Source organism: Thermobia domestica, chromosome 12 (assembly GCF_964235325.1).
Source record: "Thermobia domestica chromosome 12, izTheDome1.hap1.1, whole genome shotgun sequence".
In the NCBI taxonomy this organism is placed as follows: domain Eukaryota; kingdom Metazoa; phylum Arthropoda; class Insecta; order Zygentoma; family Lepismatidae; genus Thermobia; species Thermobia domestica.
This window is the reverse complement of record NC_137465.1, coordinates 89453699-89474621: the sequence shown is the minus strand read 5'-3', so window position 1 is coordinate 89474621 and position 20923 is coordinate 89453699. Positions and strand designations below refer to the sequence as shown.

Here is a 20923-nt window from a genome sequence, read left to right as displayed (position 1 = left end):
TGCGGCAACACTAATCCATTTCGCGGCAGGATGTTTTCACTGCCCAAAAGAGATCTGGTTGCTATCTTTAACGGCAATAAACGAAGACAACAAAAAGAAGAAGAAAAGACAAGAAGAACAGAGTTCGAAAGACCTCAGAAGACTATATCTTTTTCAATTTTTCATATCCTTTTAGTCGAGATATCTTCATAGTTTGTTACTAAAATACTTAGTCTACTAACATATCCTCATTTTATTGTCCTAACAAACCAATATGGGTACGTTGTCAGTAAGATAGTTTAGATTGATCGAGCTCTTTGTGGGTAACCACAATATTTCATGTCACGCCTCCCCCATTACAAAATCCTGGCAAACGAACCAAAATATTTTAGAATAGTTTAGAAAAATAAAGTAGTTTATAATGACCCAGCTCATGGTGTGATAACTTCAATATTTCGTCACGGACCCCAGCTATTACGAAATCGTGCCTGTTTACCGGCTTACATTTTCGCGGATTCCAAGAATTTCAGATATCCTCTGACCTTATTGGCCAATATAGATAGGACATCAAGAGTCATGACTTCCATATAGCAGAAATTAAGGCCAACTGCTGTCGGCTCTCGTGGCCGAGCGTTCTAGGGCAACATTATAATAATGAAAATAGATTTTGGCGTGGGTACAAACGCCCAGGATTTTTAAAATTTCGATAACACTTTTTTCATTAAAATAAGCTTGCAGTTTTACTTTACGGATCCATAGTAAAAGTAATAATAATAATAATAATAATAATAGCAGCAGTAGCAGTAATAGTAGTAGTAGTAGGAGGAGGAGGAGGAGGAGGAATGGGTTAGAAGCCCCGTAGGGGTTGGTTAGGTTCTTTTCTCTTGCTCAAATTTTTCTGTACATTTTACTTGACCAACTTCAAACAGCTGGCTAGGGTAGCGCGCGAAAACTGAAACTCTTGGGATCGGCGTAAATGCTGCCGGCTCTTCTTTGGAAATTAGAAGCTACGATGAGGAAGAACAGTAGTAATATAAATCGGGACCAATTAAAAACAATAAAGTAACCTCAACTTGAAGAACGTTCCATGATATTTTCCTCATTGACGAAGGTCTATATAACTTGCTTTTGAGTTACAGAAGGAAATCTCGAGTAAGTCATTGTGACACTCATAAGGAACGTCTTCTCATACGAGCATTACTATTTTGTAGTCTTACATGCAATGATTTTTACTAGCTAAAAGTTTAGATAAAAGGTTAAGTGACGCGGAAGGTAAGTGGTTAGCGTGTTGAAATTCTGTTCAGCGGACCAGGGTTCGAATCCCGGCCAGGTTGAAACTTTTTCAAATGTTTCAATTTCAATTTCAATACATACTCATTGTGACAAGAAAGATCTTCTCCCCTCAGAAAGAAAATGATGTTGGAATGAGGAGAATTGGAGAAGGTCTGTCAATGGAGGCAATCATTTACATACTTATTTCCAGCAGTTGTTCTAGATTTGATATTTTCAGCTACTTTCAAGTATTTCCTGATAAATGCGTCGTCAGTATTTTTATCACAGCAATATTGAGATTAATATATGGTGTTCTTTGGAAAACACGATCCGAACCATAGAGATTTATCTTAGAATGAAGAACAGTTTGTTAGTCACCTACTTTAGAATTTTACCTGCATAAACACCTGGATGAGGTCTACCAACTGCTGTCAGTGCTGAGAAAAGTTATGTGTAAGTTGGGTTGCATCTATCTAGGCGTTCTCACAACTGGAAATGACCTGGACCCTATAGGGCGCTTAGGGGGGAGATATTTTTATGGTTAGGTGTACCATCCAGAAGTGTCTCTTACTGTCAACTTCTCTGAACAGAGAAATTAGTACGTAATTCTGAACTCCTTGGAAACCTTCGGTGCTAAAAAGATATATGTTCTTCTACAGGTTCACCGAACGAATTTTCTACCCTTCTGTAAGTAAAGGAAGAGAGATGCATTTAGGAATACGATCGATCATGGTTTAATGGCCACTGCCTTGGGACTCACGGTCCCTGGCCCAGAATCAGTGACCTAGAGTTACTTTGGATCATTCAGTCTATATTTTTAGCATGGGTAATTTGATCCATCCCCTAAATTTTGGCAGTAGTACCTACGACCATCACCTTTCAATTTCGGAAATTGTCAAATCTAAAAATGTGCTATGGTAGTATAGTACCAGGGTATATACCTCTCTAAGCTTTTGGTGTTCCATCTCGCTCCCTTTCATAGGTACAAAATTCTCAAAAATTAGTACGACCACGTGTTTGCCATGAATTCGATTATTGAACCAATTTATTCCCTTTCATGGGGATTTATTGCATCATATGATTGTATGGGTGTGTACATTAGGATTAAGTCAAGTCAACCATTATTACATAACTTACAGCCAGCATTGTTGAATCAATTCTTACAAGATTGTAATAAAATTGTTAATAACTGAAATCCGCCGTCCAAGTTTGTTCAAGAGACATCAATTTGACTTCTTTTGCAGTATCTATATATACACAGTGGCTTTCAAAAGTGTTTAAATGAGATATGTTCTTCTGGAGGTTCACCGAATAAGTTTTCTATATTTCTGTAAGTAAAGGGGGAGAGATGCATTTAGGAACACGATCGATCTTGTTCGCTTGAAGTAATGCTGGGAACGCTATGGCTTAATGGCCCCTGCCTCATGACTCAAGGCTCTTGGCCCAGAATCAATCACCTTGGTGTACTTAGGACAATTCAATCTATATTTCAGCATGGATAATTTGGCCCACCCCTAAATTTTGGCAGGAAGGACCATCACCTTTCAATTTCGGAAATTGTCAAATCTAAAAATGTGCTATGGTAGTATAGGACCAGGGTATATATCTCTGTAAGCTTTTGGTGGTCCATCTTGTTCCCTTTCATAGGTAAAAATTTGACAAAAATTAGTACAACCACGTGTTTGCCATGAGGTCGATTATTGACCCAATTAATTCCCTTTGATGAGAACTTATTACTTCATATGATTATATGGGTGTGTACAGAGGTATATTTCCTAAGACATAGGTATATTGGTGAACCCATTGAAAATTCGGAAGTGTCACATTGGCCTACGCCTTAGTGACCAATTTAAAAATTCAGTGTAGTAGTACAAGGCCCTAATAAATACCATTATAATTTTGGGTGTTTCATCTGGTTCCCTCATTGGTAAAAGATTACCAAAATTTTAAATTTCGGACGTTTATGATTTAATTTATCTTCTTCGATGAGGTTTTATTACCTTATATGCTTATATGAGTATGTACAGAGGTCCATTTTCTTTCATAAGGCATGGTACATTGGTGCATCCCTCTTAAAATTTGGGAGGGATATATTGGCCTACCGCTTCAAATTTAGAAATTGTCAAATTTAAAAGTTTAGTATAGTAGCATAAATCTTAATGAATTCCGCTATAAATTTGGGTGGTTCATCTCGTTCCCTTTCATGGAGAAAAATTGCCAAAATTTAGCGCGACCATGCCTTTGCCATGAGATAAATTATTGGCCCAATTTATTTCCTTTGATGTGGTCTTATTACCTTATATCATTATATGGGTGTGTATATGGGTGTGACAATGTTCCCTTTTATAAGAAATGGGTGTATTGGTGCATCCTTTGAAAATTTGAGAAGGGTACATTGGCAAATACCTAAAATTCTGAAGATTGGCCAATGTAAAAACATGGTATAGTAGCACACAGCCCTAATAAATACCACTATAAGTTTAAATGATCCATCTCGTTCACATTCATGATTAAAAATTTGCCAAAAATTAGTAAGACAACGTGTTTGGTATAAGGTCGCCTATTCTACAAGAAATTCAACTCAAGATCCTGTGCACAGAAGGCGTACATGCTAGCCACTAGACCAGCGAGAGGATCAATAACGCTTTCGGGAACAGGTACGATATAATGAGGTTATAAAAAGTAACTAAAATTTAAATTGCCCGATATGAAACGGGAGATCGGTAGCATTCTAAGTGCTAGCTATGGAATGTATAAACAGGAATCCATTATAATTGTCAGTAAGGTCCCACTTTTTTTTTTAACTGTAACATGAGGATCTTGGAGATGTTTCTTCCTCAAGAGGTGAATTAATTCGTAAGACAAAGATAATTTTCTATTGGAAAGATTGTATATCAAAGGAGATGCCTGTTTCTCCTGGTCTATGATGCATTCTATGACTTCTGACATGTTTCTTCAATGAAACAATATCTATGCGCGGAACAATATAAAGAACAAACTGGCATTTAAAGAAGAGCGTGTTATTTTGTTACTACATCTTGAATATTACGCTTTTGTTTCCTATAGCTACTCTTTCGTTTATAATGGATGCCTTAGCGGAATATCCACAATGCGACCAAAAATAAAAGTAACACGGTATCTAAATGTTAATTCGTTTCTATTTTGCTCAGAGTATACTTACAAACTTAATCAACGGTTTTGTTGTTCAATAAACGCCTTTCCATGACTCATTAAAACAAATATTCAGTTTGTAACCAGTTTAACTATTTTGTTTTACCATTTGAAACGTTAATAACACATGTTGCATCATAGCTTCCCATAATGAATATCCTTGCACAAGCACACAAACTTAGAAGCATATATAAATACGCTACACACGCAATAAATAAAAATTAAAAAAGAAGATAACAGAGAAGACATTTTGTGAAGAAATTTGGAAGGTATTTGAATTGAACGCTAGCAAAAATCAGTAATAATAATACTCGATGTTGATGCAAAAACTATGCATCGTCATGATTAGCTTCCGTCATCTGACCTGCCATATGTATTCGTGAACTCTTCTGACAGGAATTTTATTAAGTTTGCTTACCATTTATCCATATGAGTAAACTTCATATTTCATATAAAATAAAACATTAACACTACACAAATTTGTCCATCTGAAAAAGAAAGAAAAAGAAAAAAGAATGATACGAAGAAATTGTTTGTTACCCGTTGTTGTAGTGTCATAACTGCGGCCTGCTCTAAAGCTCGAGGAAACACTGATGAATCCAGGAAATGATCAGGAAAAGTTTCTGCAAGTGACGGAATAGCAACTTCATGCGTGTCTTGTCTATGCAGTAGAGCCACTGATAAGCAATAATTGAACATCTGTGGATTCAGTCGATCTCTGCAGAAGCATGCAGCCGAAAGTAGATCATCTTCTGTTCTCATTCCTGTCATAATTATGCAATGTAGAACATGTAGTTATAAATATTCAACAAAAGATAAATGTTTTAACAAAGTTCTAACAATGGCTATTGTATAAATGTTGAAAATCTAAACAAAATTTCAACTTATTTGAAGACAATATCATCTTACCCTGAAAAAATGGGTCATACATAAACACAATGTGAACTAAATGATACTTAGGACCTGAGTAGAATGGTGGCACTTGGCCCCGTTTTAGACCTACTGCGCATGCGTAAACTGCTCCAGTTACGGTTCCGCTTTCGGTTCCGGTTCCAATTCCTGTTCCGTATCATGTTCCGACCTTTGTTACGACTCATGTTCCAGTACCTGTTCCGGTTTCGCCGGAACAGTCTACGCGCAACGAGTACCCTTTTACAGCTACGAACAACACCGCACCACACATGCGCAGAAACATTACACCCAACAGCAAGATTATGAACGACCATGACACTGCCGATAGTGTTTATTCAACCACTATATAACATCAGGGATGTACTCGTTCTCCTTTACGAGCACTTTTTTTTATAAATGGCAGCATACTAGAGCAAGGATTAAAATGTTAAAAGCTTCACAAGATTGTATATACTATGTCAATGCAAATGTGCATTTTTTCAAAACTATCCATGCGTACTTTCTTTTTCTTACTTTTTTTTGCGTTTTGAAAATTTCAAAAAATTGTAGAAAAATTTTGAAAGGGGGAAACGTTCCTGACTTTTATGGTTAAAAAATTTGTTGTACACTTAGGTACAACATATATTTTTTCGGGGATGAAAGTGATGGTAACATTGCAAAAAGAAATAAAACTGAAAACGTATTTTTCGCACAGTTTTTCCACCATTAAGGGACCCTCAAGGTGAGGGCCTATTCAAATAATTCTTTGCCAAAGTTCACATTTTTCTTTTCTCTTGCGTCCCCTCTGCTTCTGTCGTCCTTTCGATGCTTCGATTGTGTCCATTTTGGAATAGAAACACAAAATATATCTCCGTAACAGTGCTGCAACTTCAAGCGACTCTTGCAAAGTTACACATACATTGCGTCGGTTCCTAGTATCTATCAGTGCTTGCTTCAGTGCCCGCACACAGTGGCGCTCTCTACCGACAGTGCTCTCTATTACGAGCTGTGTGTAGCTTCGTTGTGCAAGAATCCGTTGAAGTGGAAGCACTGTTGCGGAGATATATTTCGGGTTGAAACAAAGCGAGCGAGCAAGGAGTGGCGGCAGGAAGTTCCACTCCGATGAAGAGGTACGCAACGCGGTGCACGAGTGGTTGCGCCGTCGCCCAAAAGACTTTTTTTCTGCAGGTATTCAGGCTCTTCCGAAGCGCTGGCGGACTTGCATTGAACGAGGAGGGGACTATGTTGAAAAGTGATTTACTTCTGTACCCTGTGTGACCAATAAATAATATTTAAAAAAATAATTATGGTTTTCATTTGACTCCACCTCGTACATAATTTTTAATTGAAAACGATACAGTAAAACATCTGAATAATGAACATCAATGGAAAATAATAAACTTAAGAATATTGAAAATTCATTGCCACAGAAACAAATGGTTGTCATAGACATAATTATGGATAGAAGATACATTACACTAATTCTTTTGTTTGAAATGTAAAATCTAGAAACTATGCTATTCGTAATTGAGAAGAGCGAATAAGTACATCTTCCTCATCTTTGGAAGTAGCATGACCAATATCATGGAGCTAACAAAACTTAAATAGTTTGCAAAATTTTCCGTCCAAAATGTTCATAAATTCTGGTTCATTTCAAATAAAAAATTTCTTCCATTTTAGAAGGGAAGGAACTTAGAATGCTAACTGCATTACCTCGCTGAATTGCTAGACTAATGCGTTGAAATAAAAATTGTGCACTTTTTGGATCTCCTGTCTTGAGATTTAATTTCAATCCGATTTCCTTGAGGAATTCCATAGCTTCCTGGCTAAAAGTTCCCATGGTTTCAGTAGCAAAGGCAATAAGCATATGACCTTTTAATTTGGAATATTTCGTGTGTTTCCGTTTACAGGCAATCTCAGCAGCATTTCCGGCCTCTTCACATGATGAAGCTAAATGGGAAGGTGCCAATGTGTCTACACAGGTGACGTCCCATACCTCGTCGCTTATTCATTTTCAGCACTTTTCCTTTCTTCGTGCTCGTTCGGCGCCCCTTGCTATCAGCGCCCGGGGCGAGCGTCCCGCTGGCACCCCTCTAGCTAAAGCTCTGACTGAACGTGACGAAAGCCTTCTAAGTAATAACTGCCAACTTGGCATTTTAATTTGCCAACTTGTTCAGAAGTTGGTAAATTTGGGACGAAGCCCCACCTAGCCAAAAACCTAGAATAATTACATAAATCTTCAATTGTGCCAACTACGAAGTCCGTAAAAGAATTGATAATTCACAACAACTGGGTAACTAAGAAAATGCCAACTCGATCAGAAGTCGGTGACTTGCTCCCCTTTTCACCCCTTAGCGACGTCCTGGTTGTATGCAGTGTGGATCGTAAGCAGTTTGGTTCGTACGCAGTTTGGATAGTACGCAGTTTGGATTCTACGCAGTTTAGTTAGATCGTGCGGAGTCCATGAATATAACCCTAATTGATAGCTGCACAGGTTAACCCTTTCCGAATCCGGGGTTTTTGGAGTATTTTTTAGACTTTCAGTCAAGCAGCTACTGCATCGTCACTATTTATCCTAGGATCAGAATGGAGCTGGCTTTCAAACGATACCACTTGCATGCTCATACCATATACCAGGAGAGGGAAAAGTGATGTCAAATGGAAAATTTCGCGGGAAATTTTTTTCACACTTTGGGCCCCTCTGGAACGGCCCTGTGTAAACGTAGAGATCTCAAAAAATGTGATAAATAGTACTTAGTATACTAAATGCGTGTGCCAAATTTCAAGTATCTATCTTGAATGCTAAGGGCGGGAGAAATTTTATCAAGAATCCCCACAATGCCCCAAATTACCGTAAAACACCATGATCTCAGGTAAAACATTTCCTGAGACATCTCTATTTACCCTAGGACCATAATCCGCCAATCATTCAGGCGGTACCATTCACGTGTCTCCAACATGTATCTAAGTGGGGAAAATCCCGAAAAAAGGGATTTTTTGGGTCTAAATATCCTTCTTTTCAACTTTTAGCCCCTCTGGACCCCCCTGTTTTAACGCAGAGATCTGAAAAAAATCTGATAAATACTACTAGGTGGGCTGAATGTTTATGCACAATTCCAACTTTCCAGGTGCAAAAGTAAGTCCGCCAAAAAATATATATACCGACAATGTCCCATATTCCCGTATACAGAGGGATATTTTGTAAACGTTCCCTGAAACATCCCTAATTACCCTAGGATCATGGTTTGCGAATCATTCTCTTCAGAATAGAACTGTCTTTCAGGCGGTACCATTCACTTGTCTCCATCATGTATCTAAGGCGGAAAAATCCCGTGAAAGGGATTGTTTGGTAAAAATTTCCCTTTTCCAACTTTTAGCCCTTCTGTACCCCCCTGTTTTAACACAGAAATACGAAAAAAATCTGTTAAATACTCCTTGGTGGACTGAATGTTTGTGCACAATTTCAATCTTCTAGGTGCAAAAATAAGCCCGCACAAAAATAATACCGAACATGTCCAAAATTTCCCTATACAGAAGTATATTTTGATAAAAATTTCCTGACACTTCCCTAATTACCCTAGGGTCATGTTTCACCCATCATTCTCTTTAGAATAGAACTGCCTTTCAGGCGGTATCATTCACATGTCACCATCATGTATCTAAGGCGGGAAAATCCTGAAGAAAGGGATTTTTTGGTAAAAAATATCCCTTTTTTCAACTTTTTCCCCTCTGGATCCCGCCCCCCTGTTTTAACGCAGAAACCTGAAAAAAATCTGGTAAATACTACTCGGCGGACCGAATGTTTGTGCAAAATTTCAATCTTCTACGTGCAAAAATAAGCCAGCCAAAAAATAATGAACATAGACCCGCCAAAAAATAATAAATAGAAACTATATTTTTAGAATTATGACGTCATCACCTGCTATGTCTCGACGCAGGAAGGTGTGAAACAATACGTAAGGTCTTCTACAATGCCTCTGGACTTGAAAAAAAAACAGACGAAAAAGCTCAAATAGGAGAGTTATAACGCAATGTACCATGAAATACCCGTATGGTACAAATTGTACCATGGGATTGCGAAAGGGAGATGACAAAAAAATATATTTTCTGAGCGCATGATTAAAACTTAAATTATTTCAGGGCAACGGCATAGGAACCAAACTGCACAGAATCCACACTGCGTAAGGTCCACACTGCGTAGGATCCAAACAGGTTTTGAGCTGAATTTTTTGATCCTACGCAGTTTGGATCGTACGCAGTGTGGATCCTACGCCGCATTCCCGTTCAAGTTCGCGAATGTCCCTTGTAAGATATATTGGGTTTGTGTCTCAGCCACATCTTACGCTATCTTAGTATCGTTCATAGAAGACGTCAACCTGGAGATGCTAGACAAACTACGGTAAGTTAAGGGTATCAATAGTAAATAAGTTGTGCAGTTCATTGATTAACTCTGGTTTGAATGCAATGATGAAGAACTTTTTAGTGATGTCAGATTAACAAAAAAATTACGAAATAAACGTTTGTCAATTGTTGGAACTTTGCACCTGAACAAACCTGATGTATTGCCAGTTAAGAAACCGTATAAGAGCTGAGAAATACATTCAACATTGTTTACATTCAAAGACAACGTTAAACCTGCAAGCTATGTGCCTAAGAAAAATAAAAAATATTATTGTACTGCCCACCATAATTCTAAAATTGACAAGTCTAATAAGAAACGCAAATCAGAAATAGTTTTGTATTATAACAGCACAAAATCCGGAGTAGATAATATGAACAAGATGATAAAAACTTATATGGTCTACTGCTAAGCTGCAAACTCGCCATTGTCCAATGGTACTGTGAAACGATATGCTTGATGTAGCATCCCTTAATTCATTATATTCACCTACCTTCTTCCAGATCACTACAGAAATGTGACTTACAAGAGAGGGCTATGTCGCACAGATTTGGCTCAAAACTTGTACAGCCATACATGAGAAGCAGGAGTAGGAATCCGAAACTTCGAAAGGAGATTCTGGTAGCAAGATGTGGGGTTACTTATGAAACAATGGAAGATCCCCCAGTTATATCAAGAAGTAAGAAGAGAAAGTGGTGCTATAAATGTCCAACATAAAAGGATAAAAATTCTTCAAAATATTGCATGAAGTGCCAAAAGTACGTTTGCAACGAACATTCAGAAACACTTGTTATGTGCAAACATAACAAAATTTGAAAGACTCAATGAGGTTTGTGTTTAGTGTTTGAACAAAAACAAATCTTGAATTATAATTCAAAAATCAAGGAATTTCAGTTTATAAATAGTATACGTGGTTGATGTCCTTATTGCTCTATGCAGACACTACATAAATAAAACTACATTCAGCTCTTTTATGTTGTAGAATTAAAAGATTTTAAATGGTGTAGAAACATTCTTGAAGTTTTATTATGATTATATAAAACAATTTAAGAAATATCACATATTAGTTACAAATTTTATTAAACACATTGCAAAAGCTTACAAGTCAGAAGGGACTCATTTTCTGTGACTATGACCAAATAAGTTATCTGCGTCCAAGGGTTAGGAAATACATGGAAAAGAGTCAACACAATAGGATTTTTTTTTAAATCTGAGAATGTAAATGAACCGTAAGTTGTACTAAAAGAAGTGAATATTTAAAAAATAACTAGCTGAACCTGCGCTCTCTACACAGCGCATCATTCTTCACAACATACGTACATGTCCTTTTACAGACACAAGTGAAAGACGTCTTGATTTAAAAAATCGGCAAGGGGTATCATAAAGGGGAAATCTTTTCGATTACTTTTCTCAATATCTCGCACCGTTTGCGAAATTTGAGCCTACTTTCGGTTGGAGTTTCCAATTCATGTATGACCAGTGTTTTCTTTCTTCTTGCATGCAGTATGTAATAAGCAAATACATTACATATACAATTAATTATAATATCAGTTATATATGGTGTTCCTTGGGTAAAACACTCAAAAAATAAAGATTTATCTTAGACTCGAGAAATGGTTATCCTTCCTTTTTCATTATTATTTGGCCATGAAACAAACGCCTGAGACATATACAACCCCAATATACAACATTGTGGTGTTGGAATGTATAACGCATAGGATATAATGCTTTAGTTTTTTTTAATTTCAACGCTTCCAACGTAATCTAAAAAATGTAATAAAAAAATAATTACCATGTTTTTTTAAAAAAACATTCAATTAGAACTGGACAATCTACGCAAAATTTCCAATCGATCAGTGAAAACGTCATCTTTCTAGAGCCTGTAGTTTCCGAGATCTCATTGTCGAAAGGATTGACCACAAACATATAAACATAGTTTAAAACAACTCGGAAGATGGAAGCACAACTCACATGCATTGATTTTAGAGAAAGCTTATTAAAATACAAAGGCTTTGAACAATAATTTTATATCATAAACTTCATGAAAAAGATATAGTTAACTAATTTACACTATTTAAAGTACAAATATTAAAATGTTTGTCTCTGTTAAACGTGAAATCGCACACAACCGTAAATGAAAGACTTGAAAACAAAAGTTATATGTTGGAGCTCATGCACTTTCAATCCTGCGCACACTGTCAGTTCTTACTGCCCCATTCAATTAACATCAACATTTTGCAAAATTCTGGAACGTATCCTCGTTAAACGTCTTCACTGCTCTCTGGCACTTCACAACAGGCTTCCCCTCGCACAAGCTGGTTTTAGACCCTCTTTCAGCATCAACGACCAACTTCTTTGCCTTACCAATTCCATCTACAACCATTATAACACAGGACATCCATCTTGCTTGGTCCTGTTTGGCTTAGAAAAGGCATTCGATAAGGTCTGGCATCCAGCTCTTATTTTCAAACTGAAGCAACTCTGATTACCTATTGCATATCTTCGCTTCATTTTTAATTTTCTCACCTGTCGCCTGGCCTACGTCTACATAAATTCCAGTTACTCTGTTCCAATTTTCCTTCACTCAGGGGTTCCACAAAGATCGGCTTTGTCACCATTACTGTACATTCTCTATGTTGCCGACTTTCCTGCTGTTTCAGCCAGAGTACAACTATTTCAATATGCAGACGACACTGCATTATTCGCCACTGGTAAAACTATCAACCAACTCAATTTGGCTTTACAAGACGCAATCAATACCTTTGTCGACTGGTGCTCTCACTGGCGCTTGAAAAAAATCCGACGAAAACTCAAGCTATTGTATTCCAATCTCCAACATGCCGTTCTCGTATACACCGTAACCCCCGTCTCTTGAATCTCACTGTTCAAGAGGTACCGCTCAAACCTTCTCGTACTGTCAAATATCTTGGCCTTACTTTCGATCACCGCCTTACCTGGTCGGCACATCTTCAAGATGTTTCAAAAAAGGCATATGGTCGTTTAAATTTACTGAAAAGCCTTGCTGGAACATCCTGGGGGCTCTCTGCACCTACTATCCTGAACACGTATAAAGTTTTTCTGCGACCTATACTGGTCTACAGTTTCACAGCCTGGTTATCTGCACCACTATCATACTATGAAAAACTACGAATTCTTGAACGCCATGCCTTGCGCATCGCTTTTCGCATTAAGCTGCCCAGTCCAACCCGGGACCTCTATGCTCGACTCACATTCCCGCACATTCTGTATCATCTGGAAACACTTCGCACAAAATATATTACCCGCCGTCTGCAGTACAATCATCCACTCCTACAGCAAACTTTCGAAGAACACGCTCGTAGTTTCTCCCCCTCTGCTGCTCTCACTCCTCCACTTTCATTACTGCTTACTCTGTACCGCTACACCATTCCTCCAGATCACCCTGACTGTATATACTATCAACCATACGCTTCCGATGCTCATCTTTTTCATGTCTGGCCATCATATGCACCGTAATACCTACCGTTTTAACAGGACACCCTTGTCTTCATTAATGCCTAGCGTCGCCCCTAGGCGAGATGATAACACACATTTGTCATACTAACAGAACCTCTGTGTTGTGATGTGAACTACACTTCATTCATCTTTCATTCCAGCCTTGATGCTCCTTTCCATCTGTACCTTACTCCGCATGATTATGGTTATAAAACCATAATGACCCCAATTGTTTGATAATAAAGATTCTTCACTACCCATAGCCCATCTATTGTTTTCCAATTAAAGTCAATAATACTTTTACACCTCTTCCCCTACAGAGGGCGTAACCCTCTTCGGGCAGTAGCTAGCATATGCTAGCCGGTAAAAAAACGCTTCCAATCACATACTTTTCCAGCTGGCGTAGTACAGTTCTTGTAGTGAGGCATTGTTGCCAAGTCCAGGCTGTGTTTATCGCATACGTGTGGACGCACGGTGATCCGAACACAGTTGCGGGCGAGAGGCTGCAAGAGATTGAGGGATTCTCCCAAGTGGAAGCTAGCTGAAGTGCACAAGTAGTGCATATTTTGAACATCATTTTCATTTTTTCATCTTCATCCTATACTCGTGGGTCCTGCTTCAGATCGGTTATCTTCATCGCTTCATGGATACTGGACAACCTCCTCCACCACCTCTGAAGATGATCGAGAAGCGGAGAAATCGTGATAAGACGTCCCCCGTCCCAAGTCCCGAGCGTTCTCGTTCTCCAATCCACGGGAAGAACCTAGCACCATCAACTAGTTCACCACCATCGAAGAAGAAACATACCGACGCACATAGAATATCAAGCTCCGACGCTGATTCCGAACGGCTTATCATCGACGACGATTTTCCTCCTCTGCAGCCTATCTACAGCTTCCTACTGCAAAACTATGATCCAAAGTACAAGAATTCGAAGCTATTGCTCCAGCAACTTCTCAAATATCGTCCACGCTCCGAGATTTCACAGAAATTGAAACACGAAATGGATTCATCAAATCAAAATTGGCTAACTTCGCAAAAACCATCAGAGACAAGCACAGTTTTGAAATCTTCGGGAAAACTGCAACTTTAACTTCTCTCACCAACAGCCGCTACAAGCAACCACCGCCACCACGTCAGCCACCCACCATGTCCGTCGTGGTACGAGGAGTTGACCCGTTCATAACCGATGACGAAATAGAGGCTGAACTACGAGAAGAAGGCTACACCTTTAAAAAATGCATCCGGATTCGCAACAATCAGGGACCTACCTACATGGTTCGAATTCTGACCAACTCCCAAGATACTACCAACGACCTTCTGGATAATGGTGTCTTCATTTTCAAGAAGAAGCATAGAGTTGAACCATCCCACTTACTACGACCACTTCCTCAAAGATGTGAACGCTGTCAGGAATACAACGTGCATCCTACTCACCGCTGCAGCAATTACCTCAAATGTGGATATTGTACTGGACCGCATCCTACGAAACAAGCTCCAACTTGCAACACCTGTCATGAACGCACACATCCGACGTACAGCTACAAGTGTAAATCTCGACCTGCTCCAGAAGAAGGCAAGCCAGAACTTGTGGTACCGCTGCGAATTCATGATGCTCAAAATCAAACCGTCGAGACATCATCAGAGCCCGATCATTCTGTTTCCATTCATCAGTTGTTAGCCTTTTTCACCCTCACTCTTCAAAACGTTCATCCTTTTGCACGCCCATTAATGTTACAACACGTACAGCACGCAGCTCGCAACATCTTTCACCTCGATTTTCACGCAACCTACAATGGCCCGTACGTACACTTTCATGCATCTCCACTTGCAACAACTGTTTAACTTCATCTTGCTCATGGATTAACTATGGCACTCATATTTCTATTTCTATTTTTTAACATCCGCTCATATTTCTATTTTTTAACATCCGCTAACTCTTAACTCACAAACTCATTTTTGAACAACTCCTACATGAGGAACAGGTTAACACATTCCTTCTTAATGAAACCCGTCTCACTCCGAAACTCCGTTGCAAACTTCCTGGCTATCAACTAATTAGACACGATAACAATCTTCCTGCAAGACGAGCCAATGGCGGCGTAGCAATAGGATTTTCCTCTCACATACCGTACCGTATCCATTCTCCATCTCTTGTCAACATTCCTGAACATCTAATCATAACTCTTTATTACAAATCCTTATGTGTAACAGTCGCAACTATCTATGTTCGACCAGGTCATCAAATTCCTCGAGCATTCTTTCAATATATTTCTAATCATTTCCGACATTACCTGATCTTAGCTGATATTAACATACATAGCCGCTCAGACAGAGATAAGACAGCTTTTCACAATTTCATTACTACTTCTACTACAGGCAACATCCATCCACTTCCAAAACCAACTCGTCCCGAATCAAACACTACCCCTGACATAGTTATCACATCTTCATCACTTTCCCATCGCATCATCATCGACATGCTCGATCCTCTCGGTAGTGACCATGTGCCCATTAAACTCACTCTAAAAGTTTCCACTCCTCCTATCTCAGCTACCGAACCTACTTAACCAATGCCCTTTCAGCAATCACTCCCCCTTCTACTGAAGATGAATTATTCTCCACTCTCGCCTCTATCACCACTCATATACAACTTGCATCCGAGCAGTTCATCCCTCATACCACATATTCACCTCCTCGTCCTAAAGTCCCTCCTCACTACCTTCCTCTGATTAAACGTTCCTGTCAGTTTTATAGGGAATACCTTCGCACTGGCAACCGTGAAGCTCTTCAGCATCATAGAGCCCTCCATCGCACAGTATGTAATTACCTTCGAGCATACAAATTACGACAGTGGATTAAAACCTGCAATACCCTTTCTACCACATTGCACCCTTCCCAAGATTGGGAACGTTTCAACGCATTAGCTGGTAAATTTACGAAAATCTTATATCCTATTCTAAGTCTCGATCAGGCATTACACACAGACCGCGAAAAGTCTAACGCTTTTGCTTCCTATTTACAGGAGATCTTCACACCTCTACCATCCGCCCGGCATTTTCATCATCATCCTGTAGGCCATTTCAACTTCAATTCACCACATCTTCAACCCAACGAGACACACAACCTACCCACTCATAAAGCACTCACTGCCCCCATCACTATCATAGAAATCACTCATGTCATCACTCATAAACGCAATACCGCTCCTGGAATTGACAACATTTCCTATCGACATGTTAAAGAAAGTCCACCACTTCTGCTCACTCTTCTAGCCCTCATTTACACCTTTATCCTCCGCACCGGCTATGTACCCGCTCACTAGAAAACATCCAAAGTTCTCATGTTTCTTAAACCCAATTAACCTCCTGATAACGTTTCATCTTACCGGCCGATACAACTCACTCCAGTCTTTACAAAAATCCTCGAGAAAATCCTTGTCAAACGCCTTCATGTTCATCTTTCTCATTACCATCTCTTACCACACCATCAAGCAGGCTTCCGCCCACAGTTCAGCATCAACGATCAGCGTCTACGTCTCCTCAACTACATCCATAATCAGTATAATACCGCTAAGCAATCTTGTCTGGTACTCTTTGATTTAGAGAAGGCATTTGATAAAGTATGGCATCAGGGTCTGCTTTCAAAACTGCTCAACTTTCGCCTTTCCATCGCATATATCCGTTTTATTTATAATTTCTTGTTCGGCCGCCTTGCTTATGTTTACATAAACCAACAGTCCTCTTATCCCATCTTTCTGCACTCAGGTGTTCCTCAAGGCTCTTTACTTTCACCTTTGTTATATCTACTTTATGTAGCCGACATGCCTCCACTCCCTCAACATGTTCACTTATTTCAATACGCTGATGATACAGCATTGCTTGCAACTGGCCGCACTATACACCAAATCAACAAAACCTTACAACCAGCAATAGACGCGTTTGTCCTCTGGTGCGATAAATGGCGACTAAAGATCAATGCCGCTAAAACACAATCTATAGTCTTTCTTCCTCCTAAGAAACGCTCCAAAATTCACCGTAATCCAACCTTACTTCAGATCACCGTTCACGACACCCGTCTTACAATCTCTAACACCGTTAAATACTTAGAACTCGCCTTAGATAGGCACCTCACATGGAAAGCTCATCTCCAGGACATCACCAAGAAGACATACAATCGACTTAATCTCTTAAAACGTCTTACTGGCACCATTTGAGGTCTTTCTGCGGAGCTACTATTAAACACTTATAAAGTCTTTCTTCGGCCGGTACTTACTTATGGACATCCTGCTTGGGTCTCGGCACCCCTCTCATATTATCGAAAACTTAAAATCCTCGAACGTCACGCTCTTAGAATTGCATACAGAATCAAACTTCTCAGTCCTACTGCAGAGCTCTATGATCGCATGACTTTTCCCCACATATGGTTCCATTTAGAAAAACTCCGCCTCCGATACTTCCAGCAATGCCTCTCTTCTCATCATCCACTCCTCGTAGATACCATCAATGCTCACACTGATTTCGATATCGCTCACCCTATCACTCATTCCCCCCTCTCCCTTCTCTTCACGATGTATCATTATTCCTTACCACCAAATCATCCAGATCTTTCACTCACCCGACCATTTCTTCTCGATCACCCTCCATCGCATATCATACCCTCATCTTCTGCACAGTAACCCCTCTCTCACGAACAGGGCTTCCCACCGTCCATCATTAATGCTTGGAGTAGCCCCCAAGCGAGAAGAATAATCGGCATCTGTCCATTAACACTATCCTATGTGTTGTGTTGTCTAACTGCACCTCATCTCATCACTATCTCACTCATCCCCTCATTGTCATGCAACCTAACTTCAGTACTTTCACTAATGTATATAATTCATTGTGCAATTTCCTCTCCTCTACATATGATTACGATCGTAAAGATCGTAATGTACTAATATATATATATATATATATATATATATATATATATATATATATATATATATATATATATATATATATTTAGAAATAAAGTCATATAACAATATTGAATATCCCTTAGCCCATCTCCCATTCCTTTCCACGTGTCCCTTTCCTTTACTTCCCTTTTCCCATGGAGGGCGTAACCCTCGAGCGGGTGGCTAGCCCCGGCTAGCAAAAAAAAAAAAAAAAACGCTTTCAATTGCTATTGTAGCATTTTAATAGATAGATTTTAACATTGATCAGATTGAAAGAAAATCACTGTCCATAACATGAAGTGAAAAATGTTCGTTTCCACAGAATTTCAGTGCAATTTGAACCGAAACTTCTTCTTCTTCTTCTTCTTCTTCTTATTATTATTATTATTATTATTATTATTATTATTATTATTATTATTATTAGTAGTAGTAGTAGTAGTAGTAGTAGTAGTAATAGTATTACCAATATACAAAAATTATCGTGTCCAATCATGATATATTCACAATATATCAATTTTTCGAACTTCATGTTCTACAATATCATCTAACATATAACTTTACAGTGCCATGAAAGTAGTAACATTGATAGTGCAAGTAAATGCATTTTACTTGATTTCTTGAGATCTTCAACTCTTTTAGAAGCAGAGAGTGACTTTTCTTTCTATCTCCAACGCTACAAATGGATAGGATGAGTTACATGTTTCCAGGAAAGAGCCAAACATTTCTAAGTGTTATTGCTTACACCGTGCTGATTTCGATAGGCTTTCGATAAAATACTCCTTCCTTGGTAAAGCATTCAAGGAAGCTCATCGGTCAAGGGCGTGTTGTGAGGACATTCGAAATGCCAGTGAAACAATTAACAAATCACCTACAAAATATTGCATTGTTATATAGCTGAAAAATGCACAATCTCAAAAGTATGAGGAAACATAATTTCAAATAATAAAACATAATTCATAATCCGCAGATATTCTAATTTTTGTAACTAAGTTTAGTTGAGAGATTAGATTCGCTGCTTCACTGTTGACAATGAATTTTGAAAGCCAATGGACAATGAAGGGGCGGATCCAGGACGGACTTCCGAGGGGGCGGTGGGTTGTAATACTGCTACTGAGAGCTACTTTTAAGAGCTCCAAACTCTGGGATAGGTTTTATTTATATATAATATAAGAAAGTTTCCTCTTCTGGGGGATTGCCCCGATCGCCCCTCCCCTGGATCCGTCCCTGGGACAATGTATAATTGTTGACTTACTAGTTATATTTAGATTGGCCGAGCCGTAGCGATAAAAAAAAAAGAGTGGTAACGAAAATAAATAATTCAATTTGCTGTTATCCTGGGTAACAATCGGTTTATTTTGTCAGCTTTTTTCCCCTGAATCTGTGCACGAACAAGCTGAAGTTGATTTTCCATGGAAACCAACGAAATTGGGAATTTCCTATCGACCACTTGAAAGTTGAAAACGGAAAATTGTTTTGTTGTCTATGTCCTAAGTTTTTTTATTTTTATTTTTTTAATTTTTTTATTTTGAGAAGTAGTCTTTAGTGCTAAATCGTGTTCTAAGTGCTGAGTATTAGGAAGATAACATAAATACAATGAAAGAAGCCAGGATAAACCAGGATCTAGTACAGGAAAATATTAATAAAATGTTCTCTCCCACTACTTGTGAAAAGCATAAATTAAATGGTAAAGATGTTTACAATAGTAAAAATACCTCTTCATGTTTTCCGAGACATGTTTCTAAACTGGATGCCAGTGTTTACCTTCACACCTGCTCCATGTGAAACAAATGTAAGAAAACATGTAGTCAATAGCGAATAAGACGGTTTAAACAATACTTGTTCAGATTTAGAGGTCAGAAACGTATATGTAACAGTGGATGAAAGAAATGAGTTGAAAAATCGAATAATAGTGAATATCTTAATGTCGCTCCTTGCAGAGCCTGGGGAACAGCCTAGTTTGATTAGGAGTGCTATAATGAATGGTGAAATGCAAATATGTTTGCAGCTATCCTTGATGCTATGGAAGGATTAGGGTTCATAGAAATAACATGGCTGCCTTAATATCTGACAATCGTCTTACATGAGAACTTCCCAAGTGAATTTAACTGGAGTTGGTTGCAGACTTTAACATTTTGCATGTTTTCCATCATTGTGCTGAAGAAACTAGATCTGAATTTAAACTTGACCAGTTCATAGCAGATGTAAATTTAGTTTTAGCTGAGACCTCAGCTGGGAGAGAAAAACCAAGATTGTTTGTTAATGGAAGAGCGTTAATTGAATAATTTACCTACAGTTTCTGTCATTACTTGGTGGGGCACTTGGTTAGAAACTGGCAAACAACCAGTGGCGTATTTAGGGGTGGCTATCGGGCTCAAGCACCCCCCGAAATAAATTTCTTATAAGTACAATATCATTTAAATTTGTCGGCATTCAAAAGGAAAAATGTAAGTCCTTATTAATATGTTGTGCATAGTCCCCCCGAAACAAAATCCTAAATACGCCACTGATAACAACAATGAATACGATGCAGTGAAACGCTGGATAATGGAGGAATATAGTGAAAGTAGTGTTAGTGAACCTAAAGAAAAAGTTGAAAATGACGATGTATGGCTTGTGGAAGAGCTTCAGTTAGTTCTTAGAGTTGCTGACGGCCTTTGCAAACAGATTAAAGTTCTGGAATCTGACGACCAATGGTCGAAGTGAGACGGTATGCGGTGGTATGCCTTTGGTTTTTCAGTGATGAGGGCATACCGTCTCTGTTTTTTCAATGAACCGTCACTGGAAAGTAGATACCT

At 38.7% G+C, this 20923-nt stretch overlaps 1 protein-coding gene across 1 annotated transcript in view; it reads right to left on the bottom strand.

The window, feature by feature from the left end:
* LOC145666539 (phenoloxidase 1-like) overlaps nucleotides 1-20923 on the bottom strand; it is an 817003-nt gene that overhangs the window by 644152 nt on the left and 151928 nt on the right. Inside the window, exon 4 of the mRNA XM_081733851.1 lies at nucleotides 4963-5186. Within this exon, the coding sequence (XP_081589977.1) occupies nucleotides 4963-5186 (224 nt within the window). The remainder of the gene's footprint in view (nucleotides 1-4962; nucleotides 5187-20923) is intronic.